At 39.5% G+C, this 19341-nt stretch overlaps 2 protein-coding genes across 2 annotated transcripts; both read left to right on the top strand.

Annotated features, from left to right (window-relative positions):
• The first annotated feature begins 4922 nt into the window (after positions 1 to 4922).
• Positions 4923 to 6972, top strand: LOC137749158 (glycerol-3-phosphate acyltransferase RAM2-like). Its single transcript, XM_068489272.2, has one exon. The coding sequence runs from the start codon at positions 5219 to 5221 to the stop codon at positions 6764 to 6766; it is 1548 nt and encodes a 515-aa protein (XP_068345373.2). The 5' UTR covers positions 4923 to 5218; the 3' UTR covers positions 6767 to 6972.
• Positions 6973 to 16557: 9585 nt separating this feature from the next.
• On the top strand, positions 16558 to 19247 carry LOC137708457 (putative prolyl 4-hydroxylase 7). Its single transcript, XM_068447542.2, has 8 exons — positions 16558 to 16762; positions 16857 to 16943; positions 17056 to 17113; positions 17252 to 17356; positions 18090 to 18147; positions 18243 to 18418; positions 18503 to 18563; positions 18769 to 19247. Exons 1-8 carry the CDS (start codon positions 16656 to 16658, stop codon positions 19077 to 19079), a joined length of 963 nt encoding a protein of 320 aa, XP_068303643.1. The 5' UTR covers positions 16558 to 16655; the 3' UTR covers positions 19080 to 19247.
• Positions 19248 to 19341: the final 94 nt, after the last annotated feature.

Here is a 19341-nt window from a genome sequence, read left to right as displayed (position 1 = left end):
GCAGGATTGTTATATAACTAAATTTAAACAAACAAAATTAACGATACAAAATCCACTGACCAAAAGGGAACTTGTAACTCGGTGAACGAAATAACTGATTGATCCCAATCTGCTTTCATCAAGGAAGTTCATTTGATTGTTCATCCTTGGTTGTTTGAGTTGCAATGCAAGGAAACTGGGAAAGTTTATTTCAGTCCTTTTACCAAAAAAATCTCTCTTTGGCTTTCCTTCTTTCGTTTCTAGGATGACAGGCATGGTAGAACTATTTCAGGCTTGCTCGGTGATCTGTCAAATGTTGCTTAATTGATCAATATTCATTATTATTTTATGTTTTCTATATGCTGACGTGATGTCTCCAGTCGTGTGCATTATTACAATTATATATTTGTCTTAAACAACATGAATTGGAAATGTTCAGGTTTTGTCAGTGACCCTGGATGAATGGTCCGATAATGAAAAAAAAAAAAAAAAAGTTATTGGACCCGTGGACCCGTCCCGAACCGGCCCGTTTGATACTGGTCGGGTTAGGTCCGGTTCCCAAACTTAAAATCCCTACACCCGACCCGGCCCGGCCCGTTACATTTTAAAACGGGTAGGTCCGGTTCTTCCAAATTTGGGCCCGGCCCGGCCCGTGCCCAGCCCTACTTAGACCTCCTCTAATCTTGGGTTAAATACCAAATTACCCCATTTATTCCCCCCCCCCCCAAAAACGCGTGGACTTGCCAAACTTTGGGCCAGTCTCGGCTCGTCCACTCGTTGACGCGCCCCATGCGGCCCGCCTCCATTCAGCTCCTGACAGCAAGGGGCCCATTATCAGGGCCCCTGTCGGCCACTTCCCCAAACCCAACGGCTCTTTTCCGCATCGAACAACCAACATTTAAGGACCGTTGGTTGATCCAACGGTCCATATTCAAATTTTATTTTAAAAAAATATGTTATTTTAAAATACGTTGAATCTAACAGCTGAGATTGAATATAATCAAATCTAACGGTAAAAAAAAGATCTCACGGCCCAAATTTAAATCCAACGGCTAAAATAATTAAAAAAAAATTATTTAACTCAAAATTCACACAAAAACTCTATAAATACCTATGCATTTGTTCAAATATCCACACAAAATTCAATTTTCTCCTATAATTCTTCCAATTTATCTTTCTACCATTTCTTTCCATTTCCAAATTGTTCAACATGGCAAGAGAGCATATTAGAGGTCGTAATTGGACCTGTGAGGAAGATGTTGCTTTATGCTTGGCATGAGTTTTGATTAGCGAAGATGGTGCAGTTGGCACAAATCAAAATAAAAAGATTTTGTGGGATAAAATCATTGCAAAGTCTCAAGAAAACTGCAACTGCGGCGGGCGGGACGGTGGACCGGTGGTGGTGTTTATAATTAGTGAAAGTTGAAGGCTTGCTTCCTGGAAAATTTAGTGATTTTTCAATATTTATCGGAATTTAAATATTTTTAGATTAAAATGTTCATAAAATTAATTTACGATAGTCTACATAGTTATTTATTTTTGAAAATTTGATTTAAGAAAAAAATTAGCCTAAGTTCATTCTTTAATAATACGGGCTAAAATTTTAGGCCAGAAGGGTTAGAGCAGAAAAGTTGTTTCTAGGCTAAAAACTAAAATTTTCAGGCTAAAAATTTTGGTTTTTAATCCAAGGGTTAGAGATGGTCTTAAGGACGTTATAATGGCAGGGCACGACACTAAACACTCATTGGCATATGAAAAAATTAAGAGCGCGACCCTTTGCGATTTGTTTGGAATACAATCACTGTAACATCCAATTTGTAGATTGTTACGTAAGTCTCTCTCCCTCTATTGGTGTGAGGTTGTGGAGAAAAACATTGGGCAAGACTATTTACTTCATTGGCCCTCAAATAAAACTAGGAACATTATTTGGCTACTTAAAGAATGAGTAGGAGCTCCTATTCAAAACTGTTCGTTTTCGATTCATAGAATTTCATGTTTATTATTAGAACCGTTCATATTACAAATCACTCTATAAAGATTACATTACAAAAGTTAATTAAAACTAATGTCGTGTAGTCATCGAATTGTATAAAAATAAATAAACAGAATTGGTAGAAGCATTAAGAATTGTCCATATATTTACTATAATATATTGACTAAAGAGATAATCTTTACAAAATAATTCGTAAAATAAAAGGTTCTGATCATAAACACGGAACTCTATGATTCTAACAAGAAGAGTTTTGAATAAGAATTCTTACTCATTATTGAATAGTCAAACATTGTTCATAAAACCAGCCTTCTACGTGTATTTTAACTCACCCATAAGCACTTGAACCCTACATGTCGTACGTACTGCCTTAATGCGGCAGCCCTACACAAACATCGGGCACAACATTTTGCCTCATTTGCCGAATGCTCAAATCACATCCGTTCATCGTATATCGTGTGGTCAGTTTTTGTTAATTATTGTTTATATTTAATTTTAAATAAAAAAATTTACAATAATTTATATTCACATAATATACGATAAACGAATGTAATTAAAAAATCTACAAGATCCTTCCAAAGTGAATTCGACGAAAACCCTGGTCATTCGCCCTCACGTAAAACCAACCGTCCCATGTATTTTAACTCACGAACCCTACATATTGTACGCACTGCCTTGACGCGCCAGCCCCACACGTACCGGTAGTACTGCCTTAACGTGGCATCCCTATTGAATACTCCATTAGTGGTGTCGTCTTTTCAATCACTTCACATGCAAAATGTCTGAAACTTTGGCAGGAAATGCAGTTTTTGAAAATAAACTCTCGACTCCTTGGCACTTTGATCGCTTTTGTTCCTTCATAATCTGCTTTTATGAGTGTTTTAATTCTGCTTTTTTTTGGACGGTCGCATTCGCTTCTTTCCCTATTGAATACTCCATTAGTGGTGTCGTCTTTTCAATCACTTCACATGCAAAATGTCTGAAACTTTGGCCGGAAATGCAGTTTTTGAAAATAAACTCTCGACTCCTTGGCACTTTGATCGCTTTTGTTCCTTCATAATCTGCTTTTATGAGTGCTTTAATTCTGCTTTTATGAGTGTTTTAATTCTGCTTTTTTTTGGACGGTCGCATTCGCTTCTTTCCCTATTGAATACTCCATTAGTGGTGTCGTCTTTTCAATCACTTCACATGCAAAATGTCTGAAACTTTGGCCGGAAATGCAGTTTTTGAAAATAAACTCTCGACTCCTTGGCACTTTGATCGCTTTTGTTCCTTCATAATCTGCTTTTATGAGTGTTTTAATTCTGCTTTTTTTGGACGGTCGCATTCGCTTCTTTTTCTTTTGCAATATACTTCAGGGTAACGCTATTTACACTTTTTTTTTTATAATTTTCGAGCATCCAATTAAAATGAATTAAAGATGATCAAATGATAAAAATTAATAAAAAAATGTATAATAAAAAGAAGGGTATGAATTGCACCACTCATGTTTTATCATAAACTTTTCCTTAATAGCAGAAATGGAAAATTTATTTGGATCCATTTGTTTTATCCCGACATCCAACTAACATAAAGAAAAGAAAGAAAATAGTGAGTGGATTTTTTATTGTCTCTCTCTTCCTCCCTCTTCTCATACCTTGAGAAGAATATGAATCATCATACTCTATCGGTGTTGATGTCAGCGTCGATGACGAACATGGCTCTGCACTATGCTCCCGTGAACCCCCGCTTCAAGTCGGCCTCTCTCTTTTCCAATTGATTGGATCCAAATTCGTAGAGAAACAAGAAAGAGAGGAAGGAGAGCATCAATGATCGACGGTTTTCACTTTTGAAAAATAAAAAATTATTGGTTAACTAGGTTTGGTTTTCAGAAAATAAAAAAACTAAACACTTCAAAATTTTCATTTGGGTTTGAGTTTTTTTTTTTTTTTTTAACTAACAAAAACTTAAAATATAATGATTGTCAAACGACACATAAAAATTAAGAAAAACTAACGAAAAGTTAAAAAAAAACTTTAGTTTTAATGAAAAATAATAAAGAAATGTGTAATAAATAGTACTAGGAGAAAGTAAAAATATGATTTTTCATTAAAAATGAACAGTACTAGAAATGTTTCGTTAAAACTCCTTAAAAATTATCATATTTCACCACAACTTTTACAACGAGCAGTTTTCAACTCCCTCCTCCCCGAGAGATTTTTCTATGCTATTAAAACATAGCCCAATATACCATACATGACATACCGGGTCATGTTTCAAATCTACTGGAAAGTCTTCAACCTCCCCTCATGGTGAGGGGCCTCATCCCCTCCAGCTACCTATCATCAATGACAGTCTGAAGCACTTGAGTGTTTACGGTTATTGGCCCACAGTTGGGCCGAGCAAACCAAAGACCTTCCATCATCGTACGATTAAGGACAAATAGGAGGCCACAACACGACAGACATCGGCGAGAAGTACGAAGATGCCCTCAATTTTTTTCACCAAAGCGCATTAAAAACGTTAAAACATGATAGAGATCACCGTTCACGGCATTAAATAGATCAATATTTTAATTAAAAAAAATCATTTTGAGGTTTACGATACAATATAGTCAATTCGCTTATGTTATAACACGTCGATATTTATTATAATATGATTTTACAGACTAGCCGTTTTAAAGAAAATTTTCTTATGACTCGCATCGTTAGCATTATATATTGATTCACTTACATTATACTCTAAATCATTACAACACTTAAACTGACTCAGATTTCGAGTAATGCAACTCATATTCCAAGTAATGCAACATTGTCGATGTATGTTCAAAGCACAAAGTAGTACATCGTATGTTATAATTTTTCAAATACACTAAAAAAAAACCTCTCCATAATATTACGCACTAATACAATAATTAGCATCTTTCTTTCTCTCATTCATTATTAAGCCTCATACACAACACAACACACACAAGACAAATGGGTGGTGAATCCAATATGATGTTTTCACCATTTCTCACTTGTATTCGGAACTCTCGGCGACACTGTCATTGATCTCATAAGCCAAAACATTCAAGCAACCACCCTATTGCTCTCTCTCTCTCTCTCTCTGTCTCTCTCTCTCTCTCTATATATATATATATATCCACATACAAACCCCCTTAGTCAGGTGCTAATAACAAATTAACACTAACTAAACACAAAAATTGTTAGTACAAACAGTTTTTCCATAGCCAAGTTGGTCTAATTGGCAAAAAATTCATTCCCCTCCATGGCCACCACCGTAGAGGAACGTTCTCTTCCTACCTTCCCGACAATCGACCGCTGCCCGTCAATTGGTCGAGAAAAACATACCGTGATGGCGGACATGGACGGCACTTTGCTTAGAGGACGGAGCTCATTCCCTTACTTTGCCCTCGTCGCCTTCGAGGTCGGCGGCATACTAAGGCTTCTCTTTTTACTACTGGCGTCTCCACTCATTGGCCTTCTGTACTACTTTGTATCTGAGTCAGCCGGCATTCGTGTCATGGTTTTTGCCACCTTCGCCGGCATGAGAGTTTCCGACATCGAATCCGTGGCGCGTGCGGTCCTCCCCAAGTTCTATTCAGCGGACTTGCACTCTGAGACGTGGAGAGTCTTCTCTTCATGTGGGAAACGCTGCGTTTTGACCGCGAACCCCAGAATCATGGTGGAGCCGTTTTTGAAGGAGTTTTTGGGTGCTGACCTGGTTCTGGGGACTGAGATCGACACCTACAGAGGCAGAGCCACTGGGTGGGTTCTCAATCCCGGAGTCTTGGTCGGTGAAGCCAAGGCCAACGCGCTTACCAAAGCGTTTGGCAATGAGCCCTCGTCAGCACCAGATATCGGGCTCGGTGATCGGCAAACGGATTACCCATTCATGAAGCTATGCAAAGAGAGCTACGTGGTTCCTGCTACGCCGGAAGTCGAGGCGGTGAGCCACGACAAGTTGCCAAAACCGATAGTGTTTCACGACGGAAGGCTGGCTCAGAAGCCATCGCCGCTCATGGCTTTGCTCATAGTTCTTTGGATCCCGGTCGGTTTTCTTTTAGCTTGCTTGCGAGTAGCAGCCGGCTCCCTGCTTCCTATGCACGTCGTATACTACGCTTTTTGGGCGTTGGGCGTACGGGTGTATATCAAAGGGACCCCACCACCTCCCGCCAAGAAATCCACAGGCCAAACCGGAGTTCTTTTCATTTGCTCCCACCGCACTCTCCTCGACCCGATTTTTCTCTCGACCGCTCTAGGCCGGCCCATTCCGGCCGTGACCTACTCTCTCTCGCGCCTCTCGGAGCTCATCTCGCCAATTAAAACCGTCCGGCTCACCCGGGACAGGGTCAAGGACGCGAACCAGATTAAAGAGCTTTTGGAACAAGGCGACCTCGTCATATGCCCCGAGGGAACAACGTGCCGGGAACCATTTTTGCTCCGGTTTTCAGCCCTGTTCGCTGAGCTGACAGACGAGCTCGTTCCCGTAGCCATGTCAAACCGGATGAGCATGTTCCACGGGACGACGGCTCGAGGATGGAAGGGGATGGACCCGTTCTACTTCTTCATGAACCCTAGCCCGGCCTACGAAGTGACGTTTTTGAACAAGCTGCCTTACGAGCTGACTTGTGGTGCCGGGAAGTCGAGCCATGACGTGGCGAATTATATACAGAGGAACATCGCTGCGAGCTTGTCGTACGAGTGCACCACCTTCACGCGGAAGGACAAGTACCGGGCTTTGGCGGGGAACGACGGCATCGTGGCGGAAAAGTCTAAGCGCGCGGCTGCAGCTAAGAAAATTATGGGCTGCTAGCCATAATTAGTGTGTGTTTTTTTTATTTTTGTTCCTTCTCATAAATTTAATCGCAGATAATCACATGCATATAACAACTTATGCATGGTAATTGGTTAAAATACATTTAGTAGTTTAAATTAAATGTATTTGTTCTTCCTTTGCTTTGTACTTTCGCCTGCCTTTGATAAGGATAATGTTATTCACACATCCCCTTCAACCTCTCATATTCTTGTGTTAATCTTTGTTAATTGACTTCTTTTCAATTCATTAGATTCGACGGTCGAAATTTAAAAGGGTGTGTGAGAAGTGAAAAGGTACGTGTGGATAGTCCAATCCTTTTGATAATACCTAAGGCAAATTGGCTCGTTAATATGAGACATTTTTCAGTGTGATGGGAACACAACCTAGTATACTAAGTGTAATAATCTAAATAGTGAAATTTGAAGAAAAAAATTACAACTAATTATAATATTACACTTAATATATTGGATAGTGTTCTTAGCACACTAAGAAATTTCTAGTTAATATCAATATTTGCGGCTAAGCATGTTTCGTACAAAACAATAAAGTTTGTGAACTTTATTATAGTAGTAGCAAAATGTAAATTCCCACAAGATTCCCAGGCCCAATATTTAACACTGTTACACAATGCAAGCCTAGATTGTGTTGGGGGCGTTTGTTTGCCCTCACTAAAGTGTGCTGGACTGGACAAGACTAAGGGTTAGTCTAGTCATATATTTGTTCCCGACAGGGACTAGGTTTAATGAGACTAAGTCTCACTCCCCTAGACTAAATCAGGGACTAGCTGGTCTTAGTGAGACCTCTTGAAAACCATGGGACTAACTAAGATTGTCCCCTCTCTCCCTCTCTCTCCTCCTTGCCCTGCTCCTCGACCACTCACCCTCAAAAACCATTGGACTATCACAACCAATTTTCATATAAAATACCAAATTGAAGATGGGAGTGAGGGGATTACGATTCTACCTAAATCGAGGCCAAAAGATAGTCGAAGGTGGCCGAAAAATGACCTGGAAGTCTCGGCCGGTTTGGGTTTTTTCGAATCCATGACAGATTTGAGATGCAAAGCTCGGATTTGGGACCAGAGATGGGGAAGAGTTTGTTAGTGGTGCAAACCTCATCTAATCCGACGAGGTTTAGTTGGAAAACTCCTTGAGAAATTTACAAATGGAATCGTGAGGGTTCTATTCGACTAGCGCAGAGCTAGAGAGAGAGAGAGAGAGAAAGAAAGAGAAAGAGAGAGAGAGAGAGAGAGAGAGAGAGAGAGAGGGAGGGGAGAGAGATACAGACTGAAATCGAGAAGGAGGGAGGAGAGAGAGAGGCTTGAATTGAGAGGTTTAATCTGGGGAGGAAAAGATTGGAATGGAAAAGGGAGAAAAAAAAGGATAGAATGGGATGGTAAGGGAGGAATAGATGGGTAAAAAAAGGATGAAAATAAAATATTAATAATTATGGATTAAATAATATCATGTTAGAGTTTGTTAATTATCCTGCTTATTAGTCCGACATTGCACCAAACGCTTCATTAAGTTAGTCCAGCTTAGTTTAGTCTAAGCCGGTTCAACTTAGTCCCTGAAGCTAGTCCAGTCCAAGATAGTCTGATGCAACAAACGCACCCCTTAAGTTATACAACGAACATAATCGAGAGTTGGACATTGGTCAATTTTTTTGGGGTAAATTACATTTTACCCCTCGGGTTAATTTCAATTCCTTACAATATTTTTAAAACATTTCAATTTCATATGTGACAACCTGTTCCAAATTTTGCGTTTTTATTTTATTTTAAAAGCGTGAATTTACGAAAATGCCATAGAGGCAAAGATTTTGACTTATGTTGACCATCGTCTAGAGAGACATATGACTTATTCTTTTAACATATTCTCGTAGTACTCGTGGATGTGAACGCATAGGCGAAAGCCGTTTGTGAGTCCGGATTATAACGGTATAGTTATGGACGTTTGAAAATGGCTATTTAAAGTTTAGTTATAAATTATTTGAATTCCCACCTTGTGGGAAAGTGGCCAATCTGATTTTAGGCACAAATAGGAAGGAACCAATTAAATTAGAGGGTGAGGGTGAGACCCAATCAGAAATAGAAAGAAAAAAAAAACAAAAAAACAAAAAAACAAAAAACAAAAAAAAATCCCAGCTTTCCCGTGGGTTTTTCCCACTCGCGACCACCCATTTTCCAAGGCCGATTCCGCCCAACTCTGGTGAAGTTTTTCGATGCCACCACCACCATCTTGAAGCTCTCATTCCCCTCTACAAAACCCACCCAAGAACGACCTTGATTAACCATGGTATGTGGCGGTTTGAGGCCACGAAAGTTGACGAAAATCAATAGTACTCCGGCCACCCTTTTCGATTTTCCGGTAAATTGGCGAAGCGATGACTGATGCCACCACTTGGGCTTTGTAGCCCATCATCCCAGGAGCAAAACCCAACCAACTTTGACCCCGTTGGACCACCGTAGACGACGAATCGACGTCGGGAAGTTTTAGGCACCCGCCGGCTTTGTGGGAAAAATTGACCATCTTCCGTCCACTTTTGGACTTTGTGGCAGGTATGAAAGTTTCTCCACTCACTGAGATCTTCATTTTTGTGAAGTTTGAGAATTTTTGGAAATAGTTGGATTTTCCGGCGAGTTGGGGCGGCCGACCGCCACCCGCGGCGGCGCGTGGCCAGTGAGCCGCCAATGCTATTTTTAGGCTATGTCGAATGTCTTGAATTCAGCTTTGTTATTTGAATGACATAGGTTGATTGTTGGAACCTAAATTCGTTACAATACGTTGCTTGATAAAAATGTGAATCGACGATCCGACCGTTGGATCGTCACCAAACTTGGATACATTATAATACGTAATATTTAAAGATCATAGGAATTTATGGATCGGGAATTCGATGTACGGATATTCCCGAATTAAATTTGTAAGTTAGAAAAATAAATGTTCACGTCCACTTGGTTTTGGGCAAATGGTGGAGATCCAACCGTTGGATCGTAATGAAATTTTAATATGTTGATCTAGAAACATATTGTGGATCGTTGGGAGTTACGAATTGGAAATCTGATATGCGGATCTTCCAGGTCAAGTTATACAGGGTTGTAGACCCTATCGTCGATCTTTGATCAACTGTTGACATGTGGTCAATGAATCTCAAACTATTTTAGAATGCCCTTGAGGTTGTGTTTTATGTGAATTACATATTCTACGGATAAGAATGCTGAGATGTAATTTGATAATTGGTCACAAGGACCAATCATTCAGGACGCATCGATGCGTGCGCTAGAGAATCATATCGTAGACTCCAGGTGAGTGCATCTTTTCCTTTTTATCATACATGTTATTGAGAGTTCTATCAACACTTTTAAATTGATTAGGTATATTACTTTCATATATAATTATTGTGAATGCTTGAAGTACTATATGAACTACGAATGGCTTGATCCCTGTTTAGGGTACGTAGGCAGTCTAACGCGACGTTGGATGCAACCATAATATATTTGAGACAAAAGCCTTATTTGGGAAATTGAGTAATGCGAAGGAAATTGGTAAAGGCAAGTTTTAGTTTTGTGAATTAGTTAGTTAATTAGTGTTAATTGGGTTGTCATGGATAATTATCCCTGAAAATAAGTAGTTCGGGAGTAGAGCGTTATGGATTGTACATTTCACACCGTATTGTTTATAATTGAAAATGCTACAACATGGTTGAATATTAGATTGTATCATGGTATATCCATATGTATATTACTTGCATATAATTATTGAGAATGCTTTCAAGTGCAAAGGTAAACGCGGGACACCCAGGTAAGCTTCAGGTGAGTACATGTTGATGTTAGTGATGGTAGTGAGTACGATTGTGTTGAGATATAGTATAGCTCATAAACCTGCACCCCGGTGTTAGTGTTCCCGCCCGTGGCCAGGGCACAGTCCTTCACGTGATGTTCACCTCATGCACCTTACGCTCACCTTGGATCCAAGGTAGGTACACAATCCTGTCATACAGACCACTTTAGGTGGTTCCGATTCGTAGGTGACACGCGATTATTCGCACAGTCTTCACATGATCGTAGCACTTGAGCGTATTTATTTACACCCAGTCTTGTCTTACAGACCACTATAGGTGGTTCCGACTCGTGTACAGATATACTTATTGAGCTATTGGTTCGCCATAATTGTTGAGATATGGATAAGTCGTACATGTCACTATAGGTGACTCCGACTTATATGATAGCCATGATTGATGAGATATGGATAAGTCGTACATGTCACTATAGGTGACTCCGACTTATATGCTAACCATGATTGATGAGATATGGATAAGTCGTACATGTCACTATAGGTGACTCCGACTTATATGCTAGCCATGATTGATGAGATATTGATAAGTCGTACAGGTCACTATAGGTGACTCCGACTTATATGATATCCATGATTGATGAGATATGGATAAGTCGTACAGGTCATTATAGGTGACTCCGACTTATATGCTAGCCATGATTGATGAGATATGGATAAGTTGTGCATGTCATTTTAGATGACTCTGGCTGACATATCATTTTGTATTGATTAAATTCATTTGGCCTATTTATTAATGCATGGTGGAGTTGATGGCAAGCCGTGGTTTTGGTCATTTCTGAGTATGGTTTGGATATATGTATATATGTTGTACTGTCCTATAGGAAACGATAAGGGAACTACAGTGAGGGGTTATTAATGTTAGAAAGGTAATAGTTTTGGGAAACTTGGTTTTACTGCTTACTCACACTTTTTCTTTTGTATCCCTTCAGGTTTTAACTGCTGAGTTTGTATCGACGAGGATATATATAGCTAATCTTAGTATTGGTGGCTACTTTTAAGGGTATGATTCTTACCCACACTACTGTACCTTACTTATGCTTTGACATCGCATGTGAAATGGGTTCGCCCCCACTCGTAGCACACTCGTAGCACACTCTAGTATTTAGACACTTTTATATTCAAATTTATTCACTTTTTATACACTATCACATTTTATGGCTTCGTCACTTTCCAGGTGTCGGCCAGCACAGCTTGATTCAGGGTCCAAGTGGACTTTCTGGGTCGGGGTGTGTCATCATACATTTACTTTCATTTTATTTCAATTTCATACAATCGTTAGATTTTAAGTCAATTTCTCTGTTATATGCCTATGTGGCTATAATAAGCCCCACAAAATTTATGCCAGGTGGACAAAAAATAAAAAAAAAAAATTTTAATTATAAAATGTCGCACCCTCTCGTCTCCGTCTCCAAAACTGACCCCTTATTTTCCAGCAGCCGTCTTCCTCGAACTAACACCCTTGTCTTATTCCCTGAACTAACACCCTTGTCTTATTCCCTGAACTAACACCCTGTCTTCTTCCCCATTACATGTATTGAAAAGACTTTTAGCCTTGATTTTGTTGCTCCAGCAAACCCCCATCAAAACAAAAAATTTCCAAAATCTCTATCTCACCAAGGTCTTCAAATCCATCAAACAACCTTAAAAATTCAAAACAAAATAAACCCATAAGCAAAGATCTTTTTGTCCTATCAGACCGAGATTTCTGGGTTCAATCTACCAACGAGATTTTTTACTCTTCCCCTAGAGAAAATGTGACAGCCCGTTCCGAAAATTTTAAAAACGTACGCGTGAAAAGACGATTTTGCCCCTAGCATGATTTTTCGTTGTGTAGTTGTTCTTTTTGGCTTGGTGTGGCTGGTTTTGCACCACACACTCTTCCCTACACTCACCTTCACTGTTTCCCCTATCCCTGCACCTGTCCCGAGCTCCCTTTCCTTTCCCATTTTCCATTCCAACGTACGGACACACACACAAACACATCAAACCTTCACAGATCGAAGAAACAAAGTACATATCTATGCTCGTGAGGCTCGTAGGAGTCCAACCGTACCTATTTCAGGTAAGGATACTTTCGTTTTCACGTCAAACTCGGGATACCCGATTTTAGGTACTGTTCATGCACACGTAATTTCTTATGTTTTTGGGAATTTCAAGCTTGTAGGAAGCTTGGTGAGGTCCCTAGGAGGCTCGGGGTGGTTCTTTTGAAGGTTTTGGACGTCGGGATAGTGAGTTTCGAGGTTGGCCGGAGTTCGGGTGATTTTCCAGGTGAGATTTCATGGATTTTAGCACTTGAAAGTGGTATGATTTTGTTCCTCTCGTTGTAAGCTTCATTTTGGTACCAATTTTGTGAAATTTGGTTGAAAAACGAAGAAGATAGGACGATTTAAAGTTTTCCCGATTTTCCGGCGCCGGAGCCTCGTCGGAGAAGACGACGGAATATTCCGTCAAAATTGACGGAATATTCCTAACGCCGTTAACGGTTATCGTTAGGGATAACGGAATATTCCTGACGCCGTCATCGTGCCAGGCACGAGCCTGCGCGTGGCCGGCGCGTGTGGCCGTGCCTTGGCCGGTACGTACGACGGTGAAAAAATTATTTTAAAAATATGGGGATGTTCCTAAGGTTGAGTAGATCACGTTGGTGTATTCATACACCTCATTTGAGCATTGTATGAGAAGTTATTTCTAAAGGTTGGTTATGTGTTTTAAAATTAACATTTTTGTAGTTGTTTCGCATATAGGTGAATCCTATCTCGAGGACGAGCGTGGTCACTCGAGGCAGGAGGGTTACGACCCTTCCACATACCAGTGAGTGGGCTTTTGGTTTTCCGTATATACCTATATACTTATATTTTTCCCAGAAAGTGATTTAAAACGTTTATTCGTTACATGCCATATCTATATTGCCGGTTGTTATGCATGATTAGTTGCATTTATATGTGTATGTATTGGTGCTGCGAACGCACAGGTAAGTGCCAGGTAAGTGTGATTTATGTTTACATTCAGTAGTGATTTGAGATGCATAGAGAGCTCATAACCTGCACCCCCGGTGTTAGTGCTCCCGCCCAGAGTTGGGCACAGTCCTTCACGTGATGTTCACCTTCCGCACCACACACTCAGCTTGGATCCAAGTTAGGTGCACAGTCCTGTCGTACAGACCACTCTAGGTGGTTCCGACTCGTTGGTGACCCACGATTATTCGCACAGCCTTCACGTAATCGTAGCACTTGAGCGTATATATATGTTACACCCAGGCCTGTCGTACAGACCACTTTAAGTGGTTCCGACTCGTGTGCAGGTCTAGTTAGCGAGATTGAGATTTGAGCTCTAGATTCAGCCGTACAGGTCACATTAGGTGACTCCGGCTGACAGATTATATGACATTGATATGATTTTACCTGAGCACTTGCATTTTACTTTGAGGTTTTGGCATAACATATTCTTGAGCATGATTTATATATGTATATATTCTATTTTCTGGGAAGTATACAGGTTTTACGGCGAAGGGTTAGAACATTTTTACTAAATGGTTTTCGAAAAGCTTTGTTTTTGCCCACTCACGCTTTTGTTTTGCACCCCTCCAGGTTCTAGTTGGCTAGCACGTTTGGTGGTTTCCCAGAGGATTTTCCCGGCATATCTGACAGACGATCACCAGCGTAGGACCACCTTCGGGTGTACTTTTGTTGTGTCGTTTTCTTTTGGACTGCTTTAGGCTTTCATGCTCTGAACTTAGCGTCGCACTTACGTTGCACTTGTTTATTATGTAAGGCTAGTTTTTATTTATTCATACTATTTACATTACTATTTTATTAGCTTCCGCACTGTGCACATGGTTACGTCATTTCCACGTGACGGCCAGCATGCCCTGATCTCGATCGGGGTGTGTCAGAAAAACCATAAAGACTAAGAACCTAACTGCAATTCATACACAAAAATAGATGATTGATGCTTCAGGTAGTTTCCTTTTACTTTTTTGGTTTTGTTTTTTAGGATGAGAATCTAACAAAAGGCGAGGAAGAAAATAATGGGGAACTAGGTTGAAGATCCGAGAACAAATGCGGCGGCTGCGAGGCGGTGGGTTGTTTCAATTTAGAAGATTTCTCGTGCCCTTTTTCGCTGGAAATCATGGCTCGAACAAAACCCAAACCTCAATATAAAAAATAATAATAATAAAAAAAAAGACCGAATTAATCGCGAAGGAGGAAGATGAATCTTTTGACTTTGAAGAAAGGAGAAAGAGAGAAAGATGAATCTTTTGATTTTGAAGAAGGGAGAAAGAGATGTGTAAACTAAAGATAACATGAAGTAAACCTAGGATAATGGTTTTACCGGCAAAGAGGTAATCGCAATGGTCGTTCGTCTTCCCCTTAAGGTTGTACACTGTCGATTTGACGTCCTTGGAGACTTAGAGCGGCCGAAGGCAGTTGGCGAAGAGAAGGGTGCACTGATCGGCGTCAGTCTTAGAGAAGATGTTGGAAAATCAATCGCGTCGTTGAGGCATTTTAACGTGTAGACGAGCTTGACAAGGATGTAGATCCAGGAGTCCTGGGTTCAGAGGAAGAACCCACGGTGGCCGAGCCCCCCATCACTTTTACGAGACATGCCCCTGTTTACCCTGGGTTCTAGGGTTTTTTGTTTTTTTGTTTTAAGGGTAAATTATTATAATATTTCAAATACATAAAAAATATTATTTTTACCACGTGGCACAAATTTGACAGCCACGTCAGCACAAATATGAATCCCATATTTGCCTTGTCATCACTTAACGGTTTACTTAACAAATTTTCTAACGGATGTATGAAATTGAAATAAATGAAAGTAAATGTATGAAATTGAAATAAATGAAAGTAAATGTATGAAATTGAAATGTTTTAAAGATGTTATAAGAAGTTGAAATTGATCTGAACCTGAGGGTGTTAAATGTAATTTACCCTTTTTTTTGTAAGTATAATTAAGAATTTGGGATGAATGGGAAGTCGATTCAGTTACAGTGCCTAACTACGCCTAACTCATGACTTACAAAAAAAATGTTGGTTGATGAAGACAATAGAACAATAGCCACAAAAACAAAAAAATCTATCATTGTAACAACTGACTTGACGAATCAAGTAGTTACTAACCTGAAAACCGGATGGCGCTAAACTGCACCGTCTATACCCGGTTTACATGATAAGTTTTAGACCCATGAGGGCCATGACGAGTAGGAGAACGCAACATTGCTGCAAAACAAGAGTTTGATCCAACACCTCACTAATCCACTTAATGTGATAGCTACCCAATCAAACAGCTCTATCAAAATTTTCCTCTAACTAACGAAACAAAAAGTAATCAAAAGGGTTACCAACGTAATCCCTTGAAGAACAAAGTCAATCCACCAAAAAATTGAGAGAAATCTCAAAGGGTTGATATTAACTGATGATTGAATTATTACATTTGTTACATCATGATGATTTAAATAAAAGATTACAACTGCTTGGAACAACTAAAAGAGATCTAGGGATTAAACAACATTAATTAAACATTAATTGGATGGAAACTGAAGGATCTAGTATTTATTATGAAACTTCACACTATTTTGGGGCTTGAAATGATTTCGGATCGCCAAAATTCATCATATATTCGTGGCGTCATTTCCTTTATGAAAATATATCACGGATCCAAATTAGAACTTAGACACTGACTCTATAAATTCTCACAGCATCCTTTTATTTTCTGACGATCTATTTCCTCTTCGATCTATTCTGTCATTTCTCTACCTCACCAACCCTTGGTATTTGTTTTTCGTTTTTTGGACTGACCTTTTGGATTTTGTATACCCTACGCGCCTCAACATTCCAAAAATAGCTAAAAAATCGAATTAATTAATTAACTTTTAGCAAGAAAATTAATTAATTTGCAAACCAACCCACCGTTTTAGTACTTTTACCGCCATAAAACCCCAAGGAAGGGCCAACGTCTTCCTTCTTCGTCTCCCTCCGATTCTGTAACATTTCTTACACACCTTCACCAAAACCCTAGATTTTCTCATGGATCTTCGATGCTTTCTCGCACTTTCTCTCTGTTTTCTCTGCATTTTCCCTCACCTCGCCCATTCCCGAACTCGCATCCCAGTATTGCTCGAGCAGAAGAAAACGTATTTCTCCGTCTCTTTCTCTCTCTACGTATTTTTTGATCTACATTTTTGTGGAATTAAAATTTTTTTGTTTGGAAATTGTGTGAATTTTCAGGGAGGGATCGGTGATCAGATTGAGAAGAGGAGCTTCATCTGCTACCTTCGATCCGACTCGTGTCAGTCAGCTCTCATGGCGTCCCAGGTTTGTTTTTCTCAATTGCATCTCCAATAATTTCTGCTGAATTTCTCTTTTTATTATTGTTTCATTAATTTTAATTTTTTTTTTAAATTCCCGTGTGATCAACAATCTACAGGGCGTTTTTGCATAAGGGTTTTCTTTCTGAGGAGGAATGTGATCATCTAATTGAAATTGTAAATGATTTTCTTCCCTATATTTTCATTGAATTTTGTTTTAAGTCCATCTGAAATTCACTACTTAGAGTCTTTAATCAGTAAGAATTTGGTTTTAATTTTGCATTTGGTTTGGTTTGTGTGAATTTCGCGAGGTAGGCGAAGGATAAGCTAGAAAAGTCTATGGTGGCCGATAACGAGTCTGGCCAGAGTATGGAGAGTGAAGTCCGGACGAGCTCCGGCATGTTCCTTCTGAAAGCTCAGGTTTGTTCCTCTGCTTTCTTAAATGAATGGTTTGAATTTGTCCGATGATTTTGATTTACTTCATTAATATCGTAATGGTATCAGTCTAACGCGTTGTGATTCCATTTTTTTGTCACTTCATGTTATCCATTATTCGTTTGAAGGTCTGCGGACATAGCTTAGAATTAGAAGATGTTGATGAGTTTGACAATCTGTAGTGCATCTTACTATGTTACACATTTATGTATACTGTTCGTGGTAGATTCAACAACTCATAGTAGTCCTTTCGTGTAGTTCTGGACCTACTAGTTCGGTACACTTGTTAATTTCATTTGGTGTTGTCCAAGTTGTGGAATTATAACTGAAAAGCCGAACATTCTTTGGGTTATTAAGTATGGTTTTTCCACTGTGTTTGATAGACAATTGAATCTAGTGCGTGGAAATGGTCAAGATGATCATCTTCTTCTAATTTACATAAACTCAAGTTTGTTGTTCGTCATATAAAAAATGTGTGAGTGGGATTATTGATCAAACCTTCATATCAACGTATCTGTCTCGGAAAGTAGAGAAGTTTCTGTTTATGCTTAGTTGTCAAGTAATGATCCTTCTTACTATGCTCTGAGATCCAAACCCATTATTCTCCTTTTGGCACCTTCCATGATAGATACATTCCCATGTGTGCAAATATTTTCTATTTATTCTCTGACTTTTGAACTCAGAAGGCTTACTTGGTGTTCTTTGTTTCACCTTAAAGGATGAAATAGTTGCTAACATTGAGGCCAGGATTGCTGCATGGACCTTTCTTCCAGTTGGTAATTTCTCGTGCGCATTTGATTTATAGCTTATTGGACTACTGAGAAAGTGTCTTATTTCATCTTTATTGAACTTCCTTTTCTTTTCTAATCAGAAAATGGGGAGTCCATTCAGATACTGCACTATGAACATGGTCAAAAGTACGAACCACATTTCGATTATTTTCAAGACAAGACTAACCAAGAATTGGGTGGCCACCGTGTTGCCACTGTATTGATGTATCTCTCTAATGTTGAAAAGGGTGGGGAAACAGTCTTTCCCAATTCGGAGGTAATTGGTTACTTGCAAGGCTGAATTCTCGCCCTCTTTTTTCCTTACCTTTTGAATTTCATTCATCTTCTTATGTGTTGACAGGGAAAACTGTCTCAACCTAAGGATGATGACACGTCTGATTGTGCTAAAGATGGCTATTCAGGTATCACGTTATGATATGGTCACGTAAACTAAATGTATTTGAAACTTGCTGCTTAGTTCTCTTTTAACTAATTCACAAGTGGGTATGTCCTGTGTACAGTGCGGGAGGGGGTAGTGAATTGCAGTTTGAAATTCATAGACACATTGTATTTGCTGTTATATTTGTGTTGTATTCATTTATTTACTATGTCTATGTATCCTTACAGTGAAACCGTACAAGGGTGATGCCCTGCTGTTCTTCAGTCTCCATCCCAATGCAACAACCGATCCAAGCAGCTTGCACGGGAGTTGCCCTGTCATTGCGGGTGAGAAATGGTCTGCAACCAAGTGGATTCATGTGAGATCCTTCGAGAAGTCACTAATAAAGCGTGCAACTGGCGGAGTTTGTTCAGACGAGAATGATAACTGCCCCCTGTGGGCTAAAGCGGGAGAATGCAAAAAGAACCCAACTTATATGATAGGCACGGAGGGACTTCTTGGATACTGTAGGAAGAGTTGCAAGGCGTGTTCGTCCTAAGGGAGGTCAATATTTACACACAGCGGTTAAATGCTAAGTTGTATATAACATTGAGCTCTGCTATAGTGAGATATATGTTTGGAGCTGCTGTGCCCAGATCCAAATTTTAGAAACATTGTTCATTGTTGCACAGTTTACTATTACAAATATGAAAGGTTATTCGTTGAAGCATCATGAGCTCGTTACATCCTATGAATGTGTTGAAATGACTAAATTTGCTAACAGACTACACCACGAGGGTTTAAAATCCTAATTTTTGTTA

Source organism: Pyrus communis, chromosome 17 (assembly GCF_041283825.1).
Source record: "Pyrus communis isolate YQ-2024b chromosome 17, ASM4128382v1, whole genome shotgun sequence".
NCBI lineage: Eukaryota > Viridiplantae > Streptophyta > Magnoliopsida > Rosales > Rosaceae > Pyrus > Pyrus communis.
This window is presented reverse-complemented; position numbering and strand designations above follow the sequence as displayed.

Coding starts and splice junctions, on each gene's coding strand:
- LOC137708457 (XM_068447542.2), top strand. CDS start 16,656: ATGGATCTTCGATGCTTTCTCGCACTTTCTCTCTGTTTTCTCTGCATT. Junction 17,114..17,251: donor GTGATCATCTAATTGAAATT/GTAAATGATTTT, acceptor TTCGCGAGGTAG/GCGAAGGATAAGCTAGAAAA. Junction 17,357..18,089: donor TGTTCCTTCTGAAAGCTCAG/GTTTGTTCCTCT, acceptor TTCACCTTAAAG/GATGAAATAGTTGCTAACAT.
- LOC137749158 (XM_068489272.2), top strand. CDS start 5,219: ATGGCCACCACCGTAGAGGAACGTTCTCTTCCTACCTTCCCGACAATC.